The following is a 21,464-nucleotide window of genomic DNA, read 5'->3' on the forward strand; positions in this document are numbered from 1 at the left end:
ACCCTTATTTTTCAGCCCAGACGTCACTTGTCAGAGTGGTTCGTGTCAGACAGTGTTTATTTTTTTTCACTAGGAGGTTAATTAGCCCTATTGTATAGCATGCGGATACTTGATCCGCTTCCCTGGGTTTTTGATTCTTCCCTTTTCTTTTTTTCGTTTCGTTTCGTTTCTTTTTCGTTTCGTTTCTTTTTTTTTTTTCTTTCTTGCACATTCGCCTCCTAGGACTCCGTACGGAGTACTTTAGAACGTATGATGTATCGATTGACATATCAAGTGTGAGAATCCGTTATATTTCCCTTTGTGCGACACTATTCTTCTTAGTGGGCTCGGGCCTAATGTGCGTTCCTGGCTCTCGGGAATCCGGTTAACTTTAACGCTTTCGTTCGTTGACCGCAATTCCGAACTAAATCCGAAAAGGCAGCCTGCGAGGGACGGATAGCTGAAAGAAACACGAAATATGGGACATCAGCTGGAAATCACAAAGTACGTGGCAAATAGTCTTCTTCCCGATCTCAGGAGCATCCAGGGGGAGCAGAACTGTACCTTGGAAACCCGGTTTCAAATGATCGTGAGTTTACGGACTATTCCCCGCGGTAGCGATAGTTTACTTTGTTTTCTTTTTTCTATTGCGCGCTTGGACATGATTCTCATGCGTGGAGCAATGTCAAGATCACATTGTGTGGCGCAGTTCCGAGGGAATACACCGGATTCTCCACTGGGCACAAGCCACAACATTGTGTACAACGGTGTCGCCGGAGACTCAAGTGTATCTATTACGTAGGTAATCTAAGACTGCAGCGACGGCTGGTCATCAGTCAAACGCAAGTCATGATCTACACTCAAGAGTCTATTTTGGCGCGTTCCGTTGCTCATGCTGGTTGAGTGGAGACCAAAGCTGAAACGGGAACACACGAAATGTCCTCAGAGGCATCTCTTTTGGGCCTCGACAATGCATTCGGCCGGATATGCAGCTCAGCAGTTTCCGATTTTACTTTGTGGCTTCGGTAGTTTGAGAAAAGCCACAATTAATTTCGCAAGTGGGAATTGGGGGGTATTGTCCTCTACTCTACACGGATCCATGGATACCAGCCAGTAACTCCCAAGGGCTTCCAGAGTTGGTTATCACAAGGTAACCTCTCCGGAATTAACGTGGGGAATATTAAAAACACGTGGAATTCGGATCTCGAGGGGAATCGCATTGGCGTAACCTTCTTGTGAACCCCCCGCAAAAAACCCTGATCACTTTATCTTCATGCAAGGGGGTTTTAGACTCCCTTGCCCGTTGCACCCGCCGATTCAACGTGCTGTGTGTCGCCAATCACGCTGGTCGCGCGTTTAGTGCCTTCGTCCTGGTCCACAACCCGATCGCCGAACGCCGCGGCCACCTCTTCCAGAGTCTTTTGCTTGGTTTCCCTATAGAGTGGATGTTAGCTGCTCCACTATGTCTTATTGACTGATAAAATGGAACTGGAGGCGGAGCTGATGGTGGATCGGTTACTCACGGGAAGTAAAAGTAAGCGATCACCAGGAAGAACGCGGAGCATCCTACAAAGACATAGTAGTAGTTCTCGTGAATATTGGCAAAAGCACTGGGCCCGGCTTCGGTGACTGTTCGGAGATAACCATGTTAGCCATATCACATTCATGGAACCTATCTCGCAGGATTCATGCAGGTAAGCCATACTGGCAACGTTCACGATGAAATGAGATGCCGCCGCAATGCCCATCACCTTGTTGCGAAGAGCAATAGGGAGCACCTCGGCGCCATACAGCCATGTCGTACTATTGAGCATGCCATCTAACATGGAGAAATTCCCGAGTTAGCGAATCATATCGTGCAGTTCAGGTGCCAAATCCCGTACAATAGCAAACCACAAACAGATAGATCCCGAGTATCGCGAAGCCTTTCCCAATGCGGTTATCCGTGTTTTGGAACACTCTTTGCATCACCGCGGCGTAGATTTCGATCAAAACGACTCCGGCTAATCCGGTGATGATCATTCTGCGGGCCATTAGTGGTGCCATATAATATAAAACCCCATAGTTAACTTACTTTCGACGACCCCATTGGTCAGTGAGATATTTTGTCGTTAGGGAGTTCGACAAAAACGCAAACGTGCCATAGACCGCAGCCAGAGCGAGGATTGAGTGTGAGCCGATTCCAAGACTCTTGTACAGAATGGCTGAGAAAGGAATTAGCGATACAACATCCCCGACGCCAACACACTCACACCCCAGAACTCACTCTGATAGTATTGAATAACATTCACTCCCGTCAAACTTGTCATCGTCTGCACCGCAATCGATCTATACATCTGAGTCAGTCCCCAAACACCCCCACCGAAAGCATAAATGAAAAACTCACACCAGCACCCGGTGTCTAAATAGCATAAATACCTCCCGGTACGAAGTAATCTCCCGCTCCATCTCGTACTCAATCTGCGCCTTCATAAGACCAAATTCCTCCTCCATCTCATGGAGAGCCAGCCCCCGCCGAATGCGCGCAAACTCACTCCGCGCAAGCTCAATCTTCCCACTGCGAATTAACTGGCGAGGCGAGTTCGGCATAAACGTCGCAAGACCGATGAACATGATGATCCCCCAAGGAATCTGGATACCCAGAGGCAGACGCCACTGGATGGGGCCATAGGGTGCATAACTGCAAGCATAACCCACCCAATTCGACATCATTGTTCCGAACGAGATGCCGCAGCCGGAGATTCCACCGATCAAACCACGGTATTTGGGATCGGAGATTTCGCTCAGATAGATCGGGACGGTGGCGACCATGCCGCTGGGGGAGGATGCTTTGTTAGCCTTTATTCCGTTGGCGAACATGGCTGGTTGTGTTTGAGATATGTAGATATGCGACCTACCCAACGGCGAAACCGGCCAGCACACGGCCAGCGAGGAACATGCCAATGTTGACGGAGGCGGTTTGGATGACGGTGCCGATGGTCACGATTACACACATCATTTCCATGAAGCGGATGCGGCCGAGTCGGTCACCGATGAATGTCTGCGTTAGGGCCCCGACGGCCTCGCCGGCGATATACACGGCCACAACCTATTATAATCAGGTCTCTTGTCTTTTTCTATTGTGTCGGCAATTCAACGGGACATACAGCTCCTGTGAGGCCATTTGATGGATGTTTCATATAATCAATCCAGCTTTGGTGGGCAATGGCTAGTCATCCATCAGTTTTGAGTTGCGAATATAGCATTCTTAGATAGTCTAACTTACTCGTTGTAGCAATGCCAGTGTCAAAGCCCTATACAGTCATTAGGACTAATATTCTTTTTGGAGACAAGACTAGAGGATCTCGGAACAAACATCCCAGGGTTCAACCTACGAACAAGAACGTGCCGATGGCAGCAAAGAAAGCGATACCCAGCGCATACCACATCGCCATGTTGAAGGGTTCTTGATCCTCTGTAGAATCAGAAAACTCGTAAGGATATAAGCAAGTGATACAGAAACCAGATGTGAACAAGAATGTAGATCACTAAGACCTAAAAACAAGAGCTACCCCCGGTATATTATCAAATTCCTGCTAGAACAAAGCGGGCTGCGTCCGATGAGCCGAGGATGCGTCACACAGTACTCCATACTCCGTACTCCGTAGAGATACATGGGATGGACCGCGCAGAGCTCACAATATCGGAGAAGAACCGAGGGGGAAAACGAGCCTTGGGGAGGCGGGGGACTGGGGTAGGTTCCGATACAAGCTATGTATGTACTGAAGAGAGAAAAGATCATCGGCTCATTCGAATTCCTCAGCCTTTTACCCTGGCGAAATAGCTGGTGGCTGGTTGAATCGAACTCGATGTCCCGTCCCCGGAATGCGGGGGTTGGGGTCTTCGGGAGAGTTCATCCCGCACGGTGGGGGTCCACGTCTTCATTTCAGGCGCTTTCACTTTCGGCTTCAAGAGTTGCTCCAGGGAACCATACCCTTGCCGGTGTGAATCTGGGTTTTGGGTTAGCATCGTGGGATGACATCTTGGCGTTTACTTGACCCCCACGCTCGTCGAGTCCTCTAGGCGAACTAGTCCTGCTCTGCTCTAGTCGTTGTAGTCGTTGAAGTGGGTTGTGGAAGCCAATTTCCGTGTTTGAAAAGGCGAAATATCTTGTCTTGCCCCGTGTCATGGTTGTTAGTGCTCGGAGGGATCGGGATGTGCCGAGTCCGAACTAATATACTTCAACTGGTTGGTGGACAGGAGGATTTGGGCACCTTGTGTGGCCCTTGGTTGCACCGATAGCCTTGAGATGAGGCGAGGCAAGGCGTGTGAGACTCTGTTAAGTCTCACCAAACACCCCACGGGTAGATAGTGGATCCATATTGAGGATTCGTATATACATACTCCGGACATTGTAGTAAGTCTCGCCAAGAACGGGGCGCTCAGCCCACTATGACAGTCGAGATATCCGAGCTTGGGGTCATTGCCAGAGATAACGCCCTGAAGCATACGATGCAGCAATACAGACGGGATATAAGCGTGCAGATAAGGGGTTCCCGCTACGGTGTCGACAGCTACAAACAGCCCTACTCTGAAGCAAAAGATAATCATTCAACGACTCATAATCCGGTAGTCATAGATGGTGTTTTTGAATAGATGAATTCCTATTTCATTTTTCCATTGCCAAGGTCATATATGCTCCGCAATAACAGCGAAGCACTTTGTGCAATGCAGGAAACCCAGAAGCCGAACAAGGAAATGAACAATCTAGAAAACGAGGGCAGCACCCTTGGTCTTCTTGTCACCACTGTAGAAAGAGACATGTTAGTACTGAACAGTAGAATAGTAGATTCAGATGCAACATACCCCAGCTCGAAGTGCTTGCAACGCTTCAGGGCGAGCTGCTTCTTGGCCTTGCAGGCAGTGCACTCAAGACGCAGGACAACCTTCTTGGTGGTCTTAGCCTTCTTGTGGAAGACGGGCTTGGTCTGACCACCGTAACCACTCTGCTTCCGGTCGTAACGGCGCTTACCCTGGGCGAAGAGGGAGGCCTAAATAATACACAAAAGTCCGTCAGCAATGGCACTCCGTTGCCATCCCGGTGTCGAGGGCACTAACCTTGCCAGCCTTGTACTGGGTGACCTTGTGCTGTTGGTGCTTGTGGCACTCCTTGGACTTGCAGTACGTCCGGCGGGTTTTGGGAATGTTGACCTGTACGGAGATATGTCATGAGCTTTTGTCTTTTGGTTTGGTTAAGCGGATGAGATCAATGTCAATGTGGTTCGTGCCCCGAGGTCCAGTTCGAAATTGTTGTAGTCGCGAAGAGATTGATCGCGTTGGCCGAATACGAGTGTTCATGGGGAAAAAGCATGGTTGTAGGGCTGAGGCTCGAAAGGATCGCAGAGTGCGCCCATTTGGGTCTGCGACTTGAAACCCCGATCCCATCTATCACCGGAATTGATATTGCAGATTTCGCCACCTAAGCTCTCTTCAATGTCGACTTTCGTGTAGCACACTCCGTGGATCCGGTGGAAATCGGACGATTTGATGGTGCATCATATGGTAATTCGCGATGGGCGGGCAGATTTGACGATTTCGAGGTCGGCCGCACAATGAACATGATACAATCTCTCCACGACTCGACACGAATTTCGAATGACCGGGGCTCGCAGAACACTTTGACATATCTCGTAGGGTGATATTCTTACCATTTTGACTGACTTGGCCGGATAGCTGGGTGGTGGTCGTTGGATTGTCGCTTGTCGGAGGAGAGCAAGTGCGATTGTTGGGTTGTGGGATTCGACTCGCTTAGGCCCTATCGGGTGGGCGCTAACCGTTTTGGGAGTCACCGAGCTTCGTGCTGACTCATTATGTGATATTGATGCCTGAGGCACATTTCACATCCCGCATCAATCGAAGTGTCTGAACTCCATTCTCTAGGTATGTCTTGTAGTTGGCTATGCAAATCCCTTTCCAAGTATGATACTATCGCCTTTTCCGTACCATGTTCTGCCCTTGATCAATTCCAGCCCTTTTTCATGCCCAACGACCCATTCCCCTTGAGATGGATTCCCCAAAGTTCTCCACACATCTGAGCGGAGTTCTTGATTGAGATCCTCAATCTCATTTATGAGTTTCTTAGCTTTCTTCTCAACTTCGTTTGGAGAATCCAGCTTTTGATCTTTATTTCCACTGGGCGTGATAAAGCGAGCAATGGTAATATGCGCAGATGGCACAGTATACCTAGCCGCAATTGGGCAGCCAGATTGCGTCACTTTATTGTAGAGATCACTCCGCAGATGGTGATACGTAAAGTGGTCATCTTTCCCGCTACATCTACTGCGTTCTTCCTCGCCAGCGGCGGGAACAAAGCTCAGGGCTATAGCAGAGGTATCATAGCTGATGACTGGCTTAACGAGACGGGCGCGGTGTGTAAAGGTGTAATTTGCCAGCTCTTCTAGAACATCACTCTTTCCGAGCACATCAGCAATCTCATCGATCTCAGGTCCTGTCAATGCAGACCTGATCTCAAGGGTGGTCATGTGGAGATGATCCGGGGGCACAAGCCAGAGACCTAGGGCCATGATCAGTAGAGTCTTTGTGCATTCCTCGTGAATCTGATATAATACTCACCAGGTCCAATCAATGGACCAATTCTCTGCTGAATCTTGTACACCAAGTCCCGGACATGTTGTGGCGGACGTGCCCAAAAGGCAAGATTGTGTCTCGGGTCGATGAAGTCTGTCAGTCCCTTCTCTACCTCGAGGACTTGAGAAAGGATTTCATCTTTCTTCCACTCATGAAAACCTGGCTGGCAAATTTGATCCTTGAAAACGGCGGTTCTCTTGTTCCTATGGGTTTCATAGGCGAGTTGCAATTGTTTCTGGTGAAAATTCTCAATATTGAACTATTGCAGAGTGATAGCTTAAACTTACCGGGTCGTTCTTGGAAAGAGTGATCAATTGCTGAAACTGATTCTCAGGGGGTTCATGTTGTGCCAGTTCATGGGCCATGTTGTTTGAGGTTGAATTCCAGACTTGCGGGTGATTCTAGTTTGGGCCGAGACTCTCAGCGGGGTCGATGGGGTAACCAGGACTATGCGAATGAGAAGAGATATAAACCAATTTCAGACCGTTTGGTGGATTTTTCTAAAACGAGATAGCGTTGTTTCAATCAATTACTAGGTTAACAGCCAATTTTTACAAACTTCGATGCTATCAGTTTGTCGATGATGTTGCAGGTGATATATTATATATTGTTGAACTTAGCAGAATAAATAACCTATTCTGGGGGACAAACAGATACTTCAAAGGTATACCGCTAGAACAAAACAACAAGAAAACAGCCCGGTAGATCATCTTTAAAAGTCCCGATCATACTCCAAAACTGGTCTCTCTGTTCCTTTGTCGCGAGTGTGAGGCTCGCGATCAGGCAATAAGGCCACAGGCCCCACCAAAACCCCGCCGGCCTCACATCTTCTCTCCAAGCCCTCATTGACAATCAGCTGTACCTCCAACTACATTGCCAGCGCTGTCTCTCGCTCCCAAGTTACTGTTCAGTCCTCTTAAAAAAGCAACCGCCGCTCCAATATGTTGATCAAGTGCGTTTCTAAGCTCCATCATGACTCCACCCCCATTGCATCATCGCCAGACCCCGATCTGAAAACGAACAACCCGAGAGCCGCAAGCTGACATCGCGTCTCCAAATAGGGTCCGAACACTCACCGGAAAGGAGATCGAACTCGATATCGAGCCTGACTACAAGGTAACCCACCCGCCAGCCTTGATGCGTTCCCAGATTCTCCCCGCACGAACTACCGCGCATCCGCGATGACCGAACCCATTTACCAACATATACATCAAATTATGCTTTAAAAGAAGCCCAGACTAACACGAACGATTTTATACAGGTTTCCCGGATAAAGGAGCGCGTTGAGGAGAAGGAGGGTATTCCTCCAGTCCAGCAACGACTGATTTTCGGCGGCAAGCAAATGTAAGACACCCCTGAAGCCTGTTGCCTCTGACCAAGGGAAATGTAAGCTAACAATATCTTACCAATAGGGCGGATGACAAGACAGCCTCAGAATACAACCTTGAAGGTGGTGCTACACTCCATCTCGTGCTTGCCCTGCGTGGAGGAAGCACCGCGATGTCGATGTAACCCGCTCTTTGTCATTTTTAGATACCATATTTCTGCAGCAATGTGATTCCATTGAAGAACATCAATGTGTGTCTATTTCACACGGCCTCGGTTACAGCTTGGGGGACATTTGCTGTGATATAGGGACTGGAGCTGGGCTCCACTTGTGAGACAATATGTATACTGGGCGTCTAGGATTGAGTCAATGGTATTTATTTGAGCTTTTGTTTCTCGAGAATTTTAAACTTTCTCACAAACTCGCTTGTTTTTCTATGCCTCATGGTCACAATGATGAGCTTTGGATGGCATTTACGTGTATATTTTGGAGTAGTTGGATGTACGTGTGAATCCTCGGATATGATGGGATTACTAGTGACTGTGTTGGGAGCAAAGGACCGAGACACATAATTTAGCCTCAACGTCGGGTACTATGAAGTATAGCGGACTGAATCTATAGAGCATCCATATCAAGTTTTCATAGCGTAGCGAGAGGCGCAAGACGATCATGAATCTCCTTGTTTGTACAGACAAAGTAGCAGGAAACAGGCTACAATATCTCTGGGAAGTGGAGGATAACTTTTTCAATTTTTTCAATATTTTTTTGCACTATGAACTCAGAACATTATAATAACAACATGACACGCAAGTGAGGTGAAAACCACCTCGGGTATCTATTACAACATGCCGGAAATCCGGCCGCAAAATGAGAAGATTTGTAAAAGGTCCCCTTTCGGGGGACCCGCAGACCATAAAGTACAGTGATCCGAAGATCACGAGACACGGCGGCGCTTCGCTGGCATGAAAATGCTCGGCGCAGGGCGCCGGCGAATGATGCCTTGGCGTGGGGGAGGAGGCCCGGAGGACGGCGGGCGAGAGGAGGGCTCAGAAGAAGTGGGAGGGGCGGGGAGCGAAGAAGAGGATGCCTTTGCGGCATCACGAGGAGGAATTGGTTGGGAATTGACACCACTCTTAACTCCAGGTTTGATGGCTACATCTGCTGGCTTCTTTGCGCCAGGCGCATCGCCAGAGCCACTGACACTAGACACAGTGCGAGATACGATAGTGGTCCTAGAGATCGGAGGGCGCGGCCTAGGCCCAACTTGTGCTAGCATAGGGTGCTGGAGCGACGGTGGAAGCATACCTGGGAGTCTGCTGATGCGTGGGGGAGAGCCTGTGTCTTTGGAGGCAGAGGTGCTGGCTTCTCGGCTGGGTTAGGGCGCCTGTGTTGATGCTCTTCGATAAGGCCAATGGGTGCGCGCTTGATCTGTGAAGCACGGTTGTTGAGAGATTTGGTAGGCATCGTGAGAGCAGGGTTGATTTTTGGTGGGTGGAATATGTTAAGCTTCTTCCTTGGCGTAGGCTCCGACCTTGATGGTTCATAAGGGGCTTTGATACCGCCCATTCTGCGGGCAAATGAAGCTTGGCGTTGTTTAGCACTGGGTCGGGCCCCAGCCATGCGTGAGCTTCGGCTTTCAGGGATGATCTTGGGGGTAAGAAGTGCACGCTTGGCACTGATCCCTTCAATCGCTATCTTCATTTTCTCCGCATCGGCATCGAGAGCACGTTGGACTTGATCGCAGAGATCACAGTACACCCCATACCAGTTATCAGTCTTTTCTGGGAGCTGGTAACTTTCCCAGTCAGGAATGTCACGCTTGATGAATTCTAACCATAGCTCTCCGTCTTCTTTGGTGAAATGCGGGGATGCGACCTCGAGGGCATGCTGCAAATTGAACATGATCATATCAGCAAGTGTTTCAAGAAATGGGAATAGAGTGCAAGCAAATTATGAGTAGATTGGATGATTGCAAAACATACCAGCTTCTCAGGATTGTGGACATTCTGCAAGATGGGGCGCGCAAGCATGTATGGCATAGCACCTAGATCGTCCATGTCTAGAAGTCACACAGAAAGTCAATATGCATTCAACCAACAAAAAGGAGTATTAGGAATCATCTGATCAACGTACCCTTCACAAAGCGAATAGCTGTGGCCAAGGCCAGGTGAAATAGTGATGGGGCCGGCATGTTGCTTATGACGGCAATGGTTTAAGCCGAAATGGGTACCACAGAATGGGCGACATGGGATGGTGACAAGTAAAGACTCGATGACAACTTAAATGAGACTGAGATAGTATTCCAAACGATAAAATCCAGATGAAAAGATGCGAGATACAATGCGATACCATGCGACTCACGATGTGGCAGAAGGTGGGAGTGCTCTCGGCTTTAAATAAATGACTGGATGATCACTCAGTCATCCTCGAACGCTCATTGGCGGAGAGACTGGGCGGTGAGATGCGCTACCCGTCGTCATGGCCTCTCAAACAGACATGTACGGAGTATGAAGCAACAACACCTATAGGATTGATAGTATATTTGCAAGGTTGGATGTAATATGCAACCAAATAAAGGCTGATATCAGGTCTGTCATCTGTTTAAAATCAAGGTGATTCCATGGCAATCTAAGAAGGGATGCCCACGTATCAACACTGTCATGAGCTAGAGAATATTCAACAAAAGGATTAATAGCATATCCAATAACTAGAATATATTAGGTCAGACTAGAGGAATCCTCACTGGACTCGGTTTGGCTTCAATTTGCCCATACAACTTCCAATTTCCAACGAAGTCTTACACTCTAGCATCACGCTGCTGATAGCAGCCTGCTATTGTGGAGCCACCCCGGAGTTTGAGACTCCATAGAACAAAAATAGACCTATTCTGTTGGACAAAGCTCTTTAGATACCGCAAAACAAAGCTGCTCATGTTCAATGGACTTTCGTCGTGTTTCGGATCCATCGTCCGCCATCTCCGGTTTCGTTTTATAGTTCCCACCACGTGATGCTCCACCTCGAGCCATAGCAAACAGTGCAAACATCGTCTTAATAGCATCATCGAGGGGCATATCAATGAACTTTTGAGAAATCGGAAATCAGCACAACATATCTTTCATTCTTGTCATCAAATACCAAATTCACAGGTATGTTTTCATTGGCTCTACCTTCCTGCCGTGGTGCCCATATATGTACACAATGCCTTGAAAAGCCGTGTACAGCAATGTTACTCATACACCTGATGATTGGGGTATCCTGGCCTCGGGACTGTTGGATGCCGCATTCTAAAAGCTTCAATTGACGGACTGTTTTCTCATCATCTGGCGTATTCTCTGGAAGCATAATTGAAGACCGAGAGCCAAAACTTCAAACAGGACTGACCCTCACCCAGATAGTCACAATGGCACCCCGCTCGCAACTGGAGATCACCACTTCTTCTGTGATCCGCTTGGTCAAGGAGGAGGCTTCCTATCACAAGGAAATCCTGCAACAGACTGAGCGCATTAAGAAGCTAGAGACTGATACTGCTAGCGATGACGAGAACCGCGAGTACACCCTGAAGCAAGAGGTATGTGTTCTGCATTGAAGCTTCGCTCCCGCTGAATTAACTTGCCTACTCTCCTTTGCGCCTTCAATACTGACATAGACCATAGCATATGTCGCTTGAAGAGACCAAGAAGGTTTTGCCTAGTCTGAAGCAAAAGATCGTGCAGGCGGTTGCAAGCCTGGAAGCTCTGATTGTTAGTTGAATGCTCATTTCCAATCCTCAATCTGTACTTTGAGGTTCTATTGGCTAACTTTAATAGATCGAGGAGGGCAAAAAGGGATCTGAAAGCAATGTTGAGCACATCACCGCTGCTAAAGATGCCATCTCTTTGGCCAAGACCGCGGAGCGCGAGATCTCGTAAAAGAGATGTCAGTTACGTCGAGTCAAAAAATACCCACGAGATGGAAATTCCATAATATCATTCAATAAATTGAAACCATAAACAGCGCCAGACCGTAAACCTGAACTCCTTGCTAGTGCTAGTAATGTACACGCCGGAAAAATGCTTCTTCAGGTAGTATCCATCTTCTCGTTGAAGTCATCGGGGAGTTCCTCGCCCTCCTCAAGCTCGGATAGTTCGCCATCACTAATCGCAGAGATTTCGCCCTCATCCAACATACTAGTGTCCTCGCGAGCGAGACCTGACCCATCATTCTGGGCGGCTGTAACGTGCCGTAAAGGAGATGCGGCACGAGTAGTATCAGGCTTCTCAACGTTCAAAGTAGATGGTCGACTGCTCTCATCTTGGCTATGATGGGATGGAGTCAAAGCATCGCTTTCAGGACCAGGCGTGTTCCCGCCACTGGCCTTGCCCTTCAATGTGACATCCCCCTCGTCCGCGTCTGCGCCTTCTTGCATGCCTTCCCGACGCTCGACTTCCTCTTTCTCATCGCGGATCAAGCGACGAAGCTGCATTCCCTCATCCACAATACGGCCGAATTGCTCGCGTCGCTCAGCCCAGGTCTTGGCGTAGTCCTTGCTTTCTTTCTCCAGATCTGCAATCTCCAGCCGCAGTTTTTGAAGGTTTGCCGACTGATCTTCGCGGGGCTTGAGCAGACGGTTGCTCGTGATTTTGTCCGTCAGTTCATCGTAGGTCTTTCGCAAAGAAAGAAGTCGCTGTGCCTCCTCAAGCTGGTTGCGCAGATCGGCGGTGCTTTCCCGGACGGACTGCATTGTCGACAGAATCTGAACTCGCTCAGTGGCATATCGCTGGCGTTCTTGCTCATTGCTAGTGAGCAGGAACTGGACGCGCGCAATGCTTCCCTCGAAGGCAGCAAAGTCGAGTGAGACATCCTCGCGGAAATGGCGCCATTCCTCAAGGCTTTTTTGTTTCTTGGCCTCTGCTGCGGTCGCGTCGGACTCGGGATCGGTTTCTTCGGGGGGAGGGGTGAGAGGGAGTGAGGATTGCGAGACGATGAAGGATTCCGGGTTCAAGAGGCGTTTTGAAATTCGCTTGAATGGTTTCTCTTCGACATTAAGGAGACGCAATTTGTGCAGCGCATCTGTAAGAGCTGCGATGTGAGCATTGACACGCAAGGATGAGCTGGGGGTAGACTCGACCTTCTTCTGGTTGGCCTAACAACCCGTAAGAAGCCATCTTGTATGTCGGTTAATGGCGTCTGATCCTAATACTCAAAAAGCCTGATAGCGCAGGATGAATTGAAAGGATGCGCAACTCTGAGGTGTTGAGGGTGGGAGGAACACGAAAAGTGAAGCCGAGCGGTCTGGCACTCCGCCTTAACCTTATTGACTTCGATGGCGATTCTCCAACAATCAGCTGTGCTGTCTGACATAGTGGCCCTTGATTACGCGATTCATTGCGACTAGCTAAGATTTCTAGCTCAAGGACAAGGACAATTCATCATTACGCAGACTGATCGGGTGCTTGCTTGAGGATCACGCCGTGCTCCGCAATCCAAGCTGTTTGCAAGCACGGCCTGGTGAAGCCATAGCCAAGTGACCCGATGGACTCTGTCACCTAAGCACCTTCGACTGCTGTTAAAGCTGCTAATTTTTTTGTACCTATTACGCCCTAACGAGTTTTACACTATGACGGAGATGTACTCTGGTCTCCATGTGGGCCAGCGGTTTTCCTCCCTGGAAGATTTCAAAACAGCAATACGCAGTGTATCGGTCAGACAACACTGGGAGCTTCGTGTGGCCCGAAGCAACAAAAAAAGTGTGGTGATTGGGTGTCGATCATCGGCGAATTGCTTCTTTCGTGTGGTGTGTCGCTCGAACAAGAATGCGACCTACATCACCAGTCTCCAGGATAGCCATAGTTGTCGTCGCAATGCAGATTCTCCTGCAGCCACACCTGCTCGCTCTGAGGCTTCTCATGTGCGATTTCTCCTGGGCGAGATTCCCAAGCTTTTCGATATGAAATCGAAAATACGGGCGCAGGATGTCGTGGATGCCGTGAAACGCTACCATGGGTATGACATTTCTATGCGCCAGGCACAGCGTGCGCTCACAAAGCTTCAACCACGACACGCTGAGAGCCATGATGAACAAGGGCTCGATCTAGACATGAGTGTAGGGGAACAGCAGTCACCTGAACAATCTCCGGAGTTGCAAGGAGATGGGGTACAAGCATACGGGGAGATATCTGAGAACCGTTGGCTTCCAGATCATCTTCCACAATCTCTGATTGACGATGATGACATTTCACCGAACGAGGCTTCAAATAATCACATACCTGCTCCTGTTCCTTCATCTAGTTCTCAAGCTCTACCGCCTCCACCTCAGGTGCAGCACCCATCAATTCCCACACCAAACCCACCCCCTTTCAGTCACAATCAGCATCCAATGTCTATATCTCAACCAGGAGTCGAATACCAGACCGCTGCTACTTTGCCTGTAGGAGTGGTTGAGCCACCGAAAGATTACCCCCAGCGCAGTGATCATGCAGCCGTACCCCAAATGGTTATGACCAATTTCAAAATTGAGTTCACTTGCACAACCTGCGGGTCACTTAATCAGAGCTTCTTTCCGAATCAGGGAAACGTTACTGGTGCCAGCTACATGACCCACCATGCTGTACCAGATCCTAGCAACATGTCGGGACACTCCGGCGCTCCTCCTCAAAATGGAGTAGGAAATAGTAACAATGCTGTGAGCGAGTCTACTGCTTATGATATTAACGCCTCCAACACATCTACCATGCAGAACACCTGGCCTGGTGGAGGCATAGGAGTCCCAATTGGATCGGCACATACCTAACATAGCACTTGCGAGGATGATGCCGACGAAAATCCCATTGAGATCAAAAGCTGGTCGTGCTTGCATATTACAACCCGGGTGAACACGAGGACCAGCTGATTTGACACCCTACCATGACCATGCACGAGAATTTATGGTGGTAAATGTCCGAACCGTTCCAGTTCTGGACTTTTTACTCTCTCCCATGAGAGATTAAGATTGGTATCTTGGATGCTTGATCCAATATTTGATGGCACCTTCTAATCTAATCTTGAAAAATGTAGCTCCATGGTCTTTTCTGAGGACTTTGTTTTGATTTTGACGGTGACACATCTATATAGGGACATTGTAAGGCGGGAAAGTACATGTAGTATCAGAGGGGACCTGGGACTGGATCATATCAGGGCTTCTATTGGCATGGAATCGATGAGCCACATGGGATCATAATGTTTCAACACCATTTGTTCATAGGATTGGGCATGATTCTTTTGTCCTTAGCCCCGAACCGTTCACGTCATCTACTCCCGCGTGTTGAATTTTTGCATTTGGTCAAACACGTTCTTCTCAAAAACCAGTTTTCGTCCCCATACGAAGAGGATGATCTCATGCAGGGCGCCCCCCCTCGCCTTCTTGAACAGAGCTGCATCTGTTTGTGCGAGCGAAAATAAACGCGTGTTTTCTGATGATTTCTCTCGGTGCGTTCTCAGTACCTGAGAATGGAATCAAAGATACTGCATCTTGGCCCACATAACAAGGTATCTGTTACATGGTTGTTGATCTTCCCGATGGATTCTGACACCGACTAAACCAGTTATTTGCAGCCAATTGAACATAATTGTACCCCAAGTCCAACTCTAGACACACTGCCACCATTCCATATCGAAATTGCCGATCGCATCGGGCATCTAATCTCGGCACGCGCACTTCGCATGGTCAGGAGCCGTCCCCGGAAGCAGCTGCATTGCTTCGGAAAGATGTTGAGTCCAATGGGCTATAGCTTACATCTACACGTCTCCTTTTGTAGTGGAACCAGCTTATCCCGATAGTCTCAATGCAGTCTTTGTTCGTATTACTTCCGCCTGATGAGCCAGTTCGATTGGAAACCTTGAATCTGTGGAGCTCGCCCGGCCCAATAGGCTCTCGTTCTCGGACAATATCAAGTGTTCCAAGAGATATGAGGACCCCATTGGTATGGGCGGAATAAACCCGAATCATAATACTTGCAAGTACGAGAGCCCAAACGCCAGCATGGCTTCACAGAAGAGAGAGGAAAGGATACTGCCTCGATTGTGCGGCCAAAGCTGTAATCACTGCAAAAAGGAGTGCATTGGATCGATTTGAATAGTAACGCCGTTTATCTCGCCTATTTGACTGAAAACCTATTCTTCACAAGGTGCTTATGACCTCACTATCCGGATTATCTGTCTGGCGATAGAAACACCACCGATACAATGAGTGATCATCTCCATAGAAATGGACTTCGAACGCACTGGAAGTCGTTGGCGGCATGCTCGCTGGTCTCGATGTCTCCTTTTCAATATGGAGTGGACTTCACTTTGATAGGCGGCTTCCAGGCGATGGTTGGGTTTTTGCAGGTCCGTACTCTTGTCTCTCCATCGAAATTGGCCTCGAAAGAGATTGAAGAAACTGATTACCCTTCTCAATTCAGATATTCGGCGAAGAAGCACCGGAAACTCCTCTTGGGTGGAACATATCACATGAACGTCAACAATTAATCGCCTCTCTGATGACCTTGGGTGCCTTCATTGGGTCATGCTCGGCAGGTAATGTCGCTTGCACAGTGAGGTAGCTGTATATATAATTACTTATGTGCTTGTTCTAGGACCTTTCGCCTCGTATCTCGGACGAAAAACATGTCTTTACATAGCAGTTGTCTTGATCTATATCTCAAACATTGTCATGATGACCACCGACAGTATAGGCGGCTTATACGCGGGTCGTTTAATAATTGGTCTTGGAAACGGACTTCTGATGACCTTTTCCCAATTATACATTCAGGTATGTTCAGAGGAAGCAGACAGGGAACGTTCCACTGTAACGAAATATAGGAATGCTCACCAGCTCGTTACCGCGGCCTCATGTTAGCCGCTTTTCAATTTTGGACTTCCCTTGGCTCTCTCCTCGGGACCATCATTGATAATTTCACAGCCAAAATAGACGGCAAGAACAGCTATCTCATTCCGCTTGGTCTGATCTTTGTCATTCCCGTAATTCTATGCGCGGGTATGTTAATGATCCCGGAGTCTCCGCGATGGCTGCTACAGCAGGATAAGCCCGATCAAGCTCGAGAAGCCTTGATATGGTTAAGACCGGACCGACAGACTGTGGATAAGGAACTACATGATATACAGGGCGCAATTGAGCTGGAGCAAGACATGGCCAGCGGCACCTCGGTATGGGATATGTTCACTAACCCTGTTGATCGGCGTCGCACGATTTTGGCTGTTGCTTCTGTGACTGTTCAGGCTGCTTGTGGAGCTATGTATATGATTGGTGAGTCTGAATAACTATCAAAATACTATGGTTTGGAAGGAAAACATCTCTGATATCAATGGTCAGCATATGGTACCTACTTCTTTGAAATGGCCAATGTTGGGAATGCATTCGAGAACAGTTGCATCCTCACTGCTGTTGGAGTTGTCGCTATCTTGATTAACATTAGTCTCATCACCCATGTTGGTCGACGCCGAATCTTCTTGACTACTGGGCTTGTTATTTGCGGCTTTAGCCAACTTATAGTGGCTGCGGTCTATACCGTTCACCCAGGTACTGAGTCCACGGGTAAAGCAATTGTTGGGCTATCTGTTGTGTTTATCCTTGGATATAATGTGAGTATATTTTTTTTTCTTTCTTTACGGCTTGAAGCTATTTGCAGCAAGAGTCTGACATATCCTGTATTTTAGGGAATGATCTCGACTTACGCGTGGTTATCCGGTGGAGAGCTGCCATCCCAGCGGCTTCGGTCGTATACATTTGGTCTTGCAGCTGCGGTTGGGTTCTTGGGCGCTGTAAGGGGCCACTCAATCCTCGTATCTTTGATTTCCTTTTGAGGATTCAGCTGAAAATCATGGACTAGTGGTTGACAACATTCACTGCTCCCTACTTCATCAACCCAGACTCTTTGAATTGGGGGTAAGCAATGGCATACTTGAGAGCACTCTCCAAAGTTACAGGTGATTGACAACGGATTCCTTCTAGACCAAAGTATGGATATATATGGTTCCCATCTTGCCTGATTACGGCGGCTTTCATCTTCTTCTACCTCCCCGAAGTGAAAGATCGCACACTGGAAGAAATTGATGAAATGGTGAGTTTGAAAGTTCAAGATACGTATGGCAATGGCATTGATGCTAATGCCCCTGGAACCTCAGTTTGAGAAACGACTTCCTGCTCGAAAGTTCTCCTCTTACAAATGCGTGGGCAATGCTGAATCTGGACAGCGAAATGGGTCAATTAATTCGGCCGAAGGAGGATATGGTGCCTCGGAGAAAACAATTGCACACATCCGTGAGAATACAGTGTGAGAGATGGAAGTATTCGATTGGAGCTGTATTTGGACATTGGGGGTGAAGCAAGGCTAGTTTTGGACTATTGGTAGGGTCAAGGATGGCGAGGCTAAGATCAACACGACCGCAGATCAAATAACTCAATTTGAGTGAATGAATACTTGTTTAGGCCAGCGACTTCATCAGGAACAGCTTAGCTCAATCTATCTAGCTGCATTGCGAGGAAGTTGCATGGTGAAAGCTGATCCCAACTCAGCCTTGCGCAAGATGTGATATGTTATCTCTCCAGTCTCCTAGACTCACTAGTTTATGCCGGTTAGGTATATAATGCAGTTTTAATGATAAACCACATGAAGATCTGCACTTGATGCCGCTCCTTATCTCAAGCATTCAGTATAGCATACAGGCGGCTATGTGGACAAGAACACACAACGAGGGGCAAAGTTGCAAAACAACGGTGGCGAGGTGAGTACCTCGGAAAAATATCCGGAGATAGAGGTACAGACTTCCTAATTCGGCATCCCAGACCGTCATGAGTCAGCTGTCGGACGTCCGATCGGGTGTCGGACGCCGCAGATCCACAAAACACCTTGCTCTTCACCAATGGCAATGAGCTGCTGGCGCGGAATCAAGCCAATGCTTGTCTGGTTCGTCATGTAGCGGTATGTTTTTGGGCTCAAATGGAAAGCGGACATACGTCTTTTCACCTGTTTCGGACCTGGATCCGATGGAATGCCTGCTAACGGCGCTCAACCGCCAACCGACAAGGGTCGCTGATCAATCCAGACTAAATCCTGCGAAGAGGAAAACTTTTTCTTTTATCAATCCAACGACTCTTATATGAAGATCTTCCGCCGTGGAACTTGGCTATTCCTTTAAATAACATCGAGACCCTTCATACAATTGAGCCTACAATACCAAGCCAAGCATTTTCTTCGAACCTCAACATACTTTGGCAAAACAAAGTCCTCTAACAAGGGACATATGGCCTTCGACCAAATACCTGGAACAATCTAGGGATATTTCAAGCTTCTTTCACTTCAAGCAAGCTTTGCGCCACTACACGTGCAACTATGAATCGACAACGAGAGGCCGAAAAGGCCTTACACGACCAAACGAATATTCTCCCCTTCGGACAACTCATGGTCGTCTTCACAGGTCTTGCAATTTCCTTGCTGATTTGCATGGTGGATCAGAATGGTATCAGTGTCACACTACCCACGATTTCTCGCGACTTGAATGCGCAGAATACCATTTCCTGGGCCGGAACCTCGTCCCTGATTGCCAATACCATGTTCACGGTGTTGTACGGCCGTCTGTCTGATATTTTTGGACGGAAAATCGTGTATATCTCTGCATTGGTTCTGCTATGCTTTGCAGACCTACTCTGTGGCTTGTCTCAGAATCCAGCTATGTTCTATGTCTTCCGTGGCCTGGCTGGCGTCGCTGGTGGAGGTGTCACCTCCTTGACGATGATCATCGTGTCAGATATCGTTACACTAGAAAAGCGAGGCAAATATCAGGGTATTTTGGGTGCATCATTGGGAGTTGGTAATATCATCGGACCATTTTTAGCCGCTGCATTTGTTATGCGCTCAACGTGGCGCGGTTTCTTCTGGTTGATTTCTCCCCTGGCTGCTTGCTCTGCAGTCGTTGGACACTTCCTCATCCCTGATAATGCACGCAAAGATAGCTTCCGGGACAATATTGCCCGCATCGACTGGTTTGGATTGCTTACATCTTCCATTGGTATCATTTTTCTCTTGATTCCTATCTCGGGAGGTGGATCTTATTTCCCTTGGGACTCACCGATGGTTATCAGTATGCTTATTATTGGAAGTTGTTCATTCATCGCATTCTTGCTTATTGAATGGAAAGTGGCTACACTACCGATGCTACCAGGTATGTTTCCATTGGAGGCTAAAGATGAATGAGTATTAGTTAACGTCGATCAGTGGTCTTCTTCAAAAATAGGGTTGTTTCTGCGATCTTATTGCAGAGTTTCTTGCTTGGTGCAGTATACCAAGCCAGCCTTTACTACCTACCATTGTACTATCAAAACGCCCGTGGCTGGACGCCCATTGCCTCTGCAGCCATGACTTGTCCTATGGTTGCATCCCAGGCAGTCTTTTCGATCCTTTCGGGACAGTACATCTCACGAGTCAAGCGCTATGGCGAAATCATCTGGATTGGATTCGGCCTATGGACTCTGTACGTTGATCACCGCTTGAAGCTTCTTACCATAATTCCATGCTAACGTCGTTCCCACAGAGGCTCGGGTCTAATGCTATTGTTTGGTGCTCACACTCACCCAGCCATCGTTGGTGTCATTGTGGCAATCATGGGCGCCGGAGTCGGCTTCACATTCCAGCCCACTCTCGTCGCCCTGCAAGCCCATTGCACCAAGTCTCAAAGAGCTGTCGTGATTGCAAACCGTAACTTTTTCCGCTGCATAGGCGGTTCGTGTGGACTTGCTATCTCTGCAGCAATCCTGCAAGCCACTCTTCGCTCCAATCTACCAACCAAGTTCGCACACTTGGCAGAGTCCTCGTATTCACTTCCTTCAAGAGCAAACCTCAGCCCCGATGAGTGGGCGTCAATCTTGCTTTCTTATACCAAAGCTTCCCACGCTGTGTTTATCCTCCAGGTTCCCCTCATTGGTGTGTGCTTCCTGGTGTGTCTGTTGATACGTGATAGAGGCTTGGAGCGACCGAAGGAGCCTGAAGAGATCGAAGCAGAGAAACGCAAGGCCCAAGAAGAAAGAGATGCCGAAGTGGCTATTCCAGAATGCTCCGAGGAGAATACCGATCACCAGACCCGCCACGAAATCGAGAAGCGTCATTCTGCATCAACACTGGCCGAATCATCAATGCCTCCTTCTCGAGCGGAGCCCAACTTTGATAGCCTCGTGGAGAAGCAGCCGCATTGAAAATCCTAAGCGCCAGGATAGAACTGGGCTACTGGGGTTGCTTTTGAGACCGTTTCATCTGCGCGTTTACTTGGCTTTACTTCTGTTGCATGGGCGGCGCAAGATACCAAAAGTTCCATACATTTTTCATCGATAGGCTAAACTAATTCTCTAATTCACGTATATCATTGCTTTAATGTATCAATACGTCAAGCCTTGCAGAAATAACACTTCATGGATCTATCCTAAAATATGCTCACTAATAGACCTATGGTGAGCTCTATAAGCACCTAACCTCTCAGTACTCCGTTTCGATTTCATTTCTTCAATGAACCTTCACCTGATCTA

General features: G+C 48.2%; 9 protein-coding genes across 9 annotated transcripts; 5 read left to right on the forward strand and 4 right to left on the reverse strand.

Annotated features, from left to right (window-relative positions):
- Positions 1-1,265: 1,265 nt before the first annotated feature.
- hxt8 (uncharacterized protein) lies at positions 1,266-3,413 on the reverse strand (the record flags this gene model as incomplete). Its single annotated transcript, XM_057174205.1, has 11 exons — positions 1,266-1,413; positions 1,503-1,608; positions 1,685-1,798; positions 1,863-2,002; positions 2,054-2,183; positions 2,246-2,307; positions 2,366-2,794; positions 2,877-3,067; positions 3,126-3,187; positions 3,245-3,272; positions 3,354-3,413. The coding sequence occupies 11 exons, from the start codon at positions 3,411-3,413 to the stop codon at positions 1,266-1,268; spliced, it is 1,470 nt and encodes a 489-aa protein (XP_057034356.1).
- Positions 3,414-4,544: 1,131 nt separating this feature from the next.
- On the reverse strand, positions 4,545-6,971 carry N7457_003161 (60S ribosomal eL42 domain-containing protein; the record flags this gene model as incomplete). The annotated part of the gene is made up of 7 exons (XM_057174206.1): positions 4,545-4,765; positions 4,825-5,009; positions 5,077-5,169; positions 5,667-5,787; positions 5,962-6,532; positions 6,592-6,841; positions 6,894-6,971. 7 exons carry the CDS (start codon positions 6,969-6,971, stop codon positions 4,726-4,728), a joined length of 1,338 nt encoding a protein of 445 aa, XP_057034357.1. The 3' UTR covers positions 4,545-4,725.
- A 576-nt stretch (positions 6,972-7,547) lies between these two features.
- On the forward strand, positions 7,548-8,118 carry N7457_003162 (NEDD8 family protein RUB1; the record flags this gene model as incomplete). Its single annotated transcript, XM_057174207.1, has 4 exons — positions 7,548-7,558; positions 7,668-7,722; positions 7,868-7,950; positions 8,019-8,118. 4 exons carry the CDS (start codon positions 7,548-7,550, stop codon positions 8,116-8,118), a joined length of 249 nt encoding a protein of 82 aa, XP_057034358.1.
- A 749-nt stretch (positions 8,119-8,867) lies between these two features.
- N7457_003163 (elongin A domain-containing protein) lies at positions 8,868-10,124 on the reverse strand (the record flags this gene model as incomplete). Its single annotated transcript, XM_057174208.1, has 4 exons — positions 8,868-9,215; positions 9,239-9,820; positions 9,916-9,992; positions 10,067-10,124. The coding sequence occupies 4 exons, from the start codon at positions 10,122-10,124 to the stop codon at positions 8,868-8,870; spliced, it is 1,065 nt and encodes a 354-aa protein (XP_057034359.1).
- Positions 10,125-11,324: 1,200 nt separating this feature from the next.
- On the forward strand, positions 11,325-11,841 carry N7457_003164 (putative tubulin-specific chaperone Rbl2; the record flags this gene model as incomplete). Its single annotated transcript, XM_057174209.1, has 3 exons — positions 11,325-11,501; positions 11,587-11,673; positions 11,740-11,841. Coding segments are annotated over 3 exons (366 nt in total), but the record flags the coding sequence as incomplete, so codon positions are not given.
- Positions 11,842-11,990: 149 nt separating this feature from the next.
- N7457_003165 (uncharacterized protein) lies at positions 11,991-13,077 on the reverse strand (the record flags this gene model as incomplete). The annotated part of the gene is made up of 2 exons (XM_057174210.1): positions 11,991-12,991; positions 13,041-13,077. The coding sequence occupies 2 exons, from the start codon at positions 13,075-13,077 to the stop codon at positions 11,991-11,993; spliced, it is 1,038 nt and encodes a 345-aa protein (XP_057034361.1).
- A 452-nt stretch (positions 13,078-13,529) lies between these two features.
- N7457_003166 (uncharacterized protein) lies at positions 13,530-14,702 on the forward strand (the record flags this gene model as incomplete). Its single annotated transcript, XM_057174211.1, has 1 exon — positions 13,530-14,702. The coding sequence occupies one exon, from the start codon at positions 13,530-13,532 to the stop codon at positions 14,700-14,702; it is 1,173 nt and encodes a 390-aa protein (XP_057034362.1).
- A 1,899-nt stretch (positions 14,703-16,601) lies between these two features.
- N7457_003167 (Maltose permease) lies at positions 16,602-18,361 on the forward strand (the record flags this gene model as incomplete). Its single annotated transcript, XM_057174212.1, has 8 exons — positions 16,602-16,700; positions 16,751-17,195; positions 17,262-17,530; positions 17,606-17,710; positions 17,779-17,834; positions 17,901-18,009; positions 18,074-18,222; positions 18,301-18,361. The coding sequence occupies 8 exons, from the start codon at positions 16,602-16,604 to the stop codon at positions 18,359-18,361; spliced, it is 1,293 nt and encodes a 430-aa protein (XP_057034363.1).
- Positions 18,362-19,281: 920 nt separating this feature from the next.
- N7457_003168 (putative MFS transporter) lies at positions 19,282-21,137 on the forward strand (the record flags this gene model as incomplete). Its single annotated transcript, XM_057174213.1, has 3 exons — positions 19,282-20,110; positions 20,164-20,419; positions 20,480-21,137. 3 exons carry the CDS (start codon positions 19,282-19,284, stop codon positions 21,135-21,137), a joined length of 1,743 nt encoding a protein of 580 aa, XP_057034364.1.
- Between the last annotated feature and the right edge of the window lie 327 nt (positions 21,138-21,464).

Source organism: Penicillium paradoxum (assembly GCF_028828445.1).
Source record: "Penicillium paradoxum strain IBT 22861 chromosome Unknown utg000003l_segment0_segment0, whole genome shotgun sequence".
Classification (NCBI taxonomy): Eukaryota; Fungi; Ascomycota; class Eurotiomycetes; order Eurotiales; family Aspergillaceae; genus Penicillium; species Penicillium paradoxum.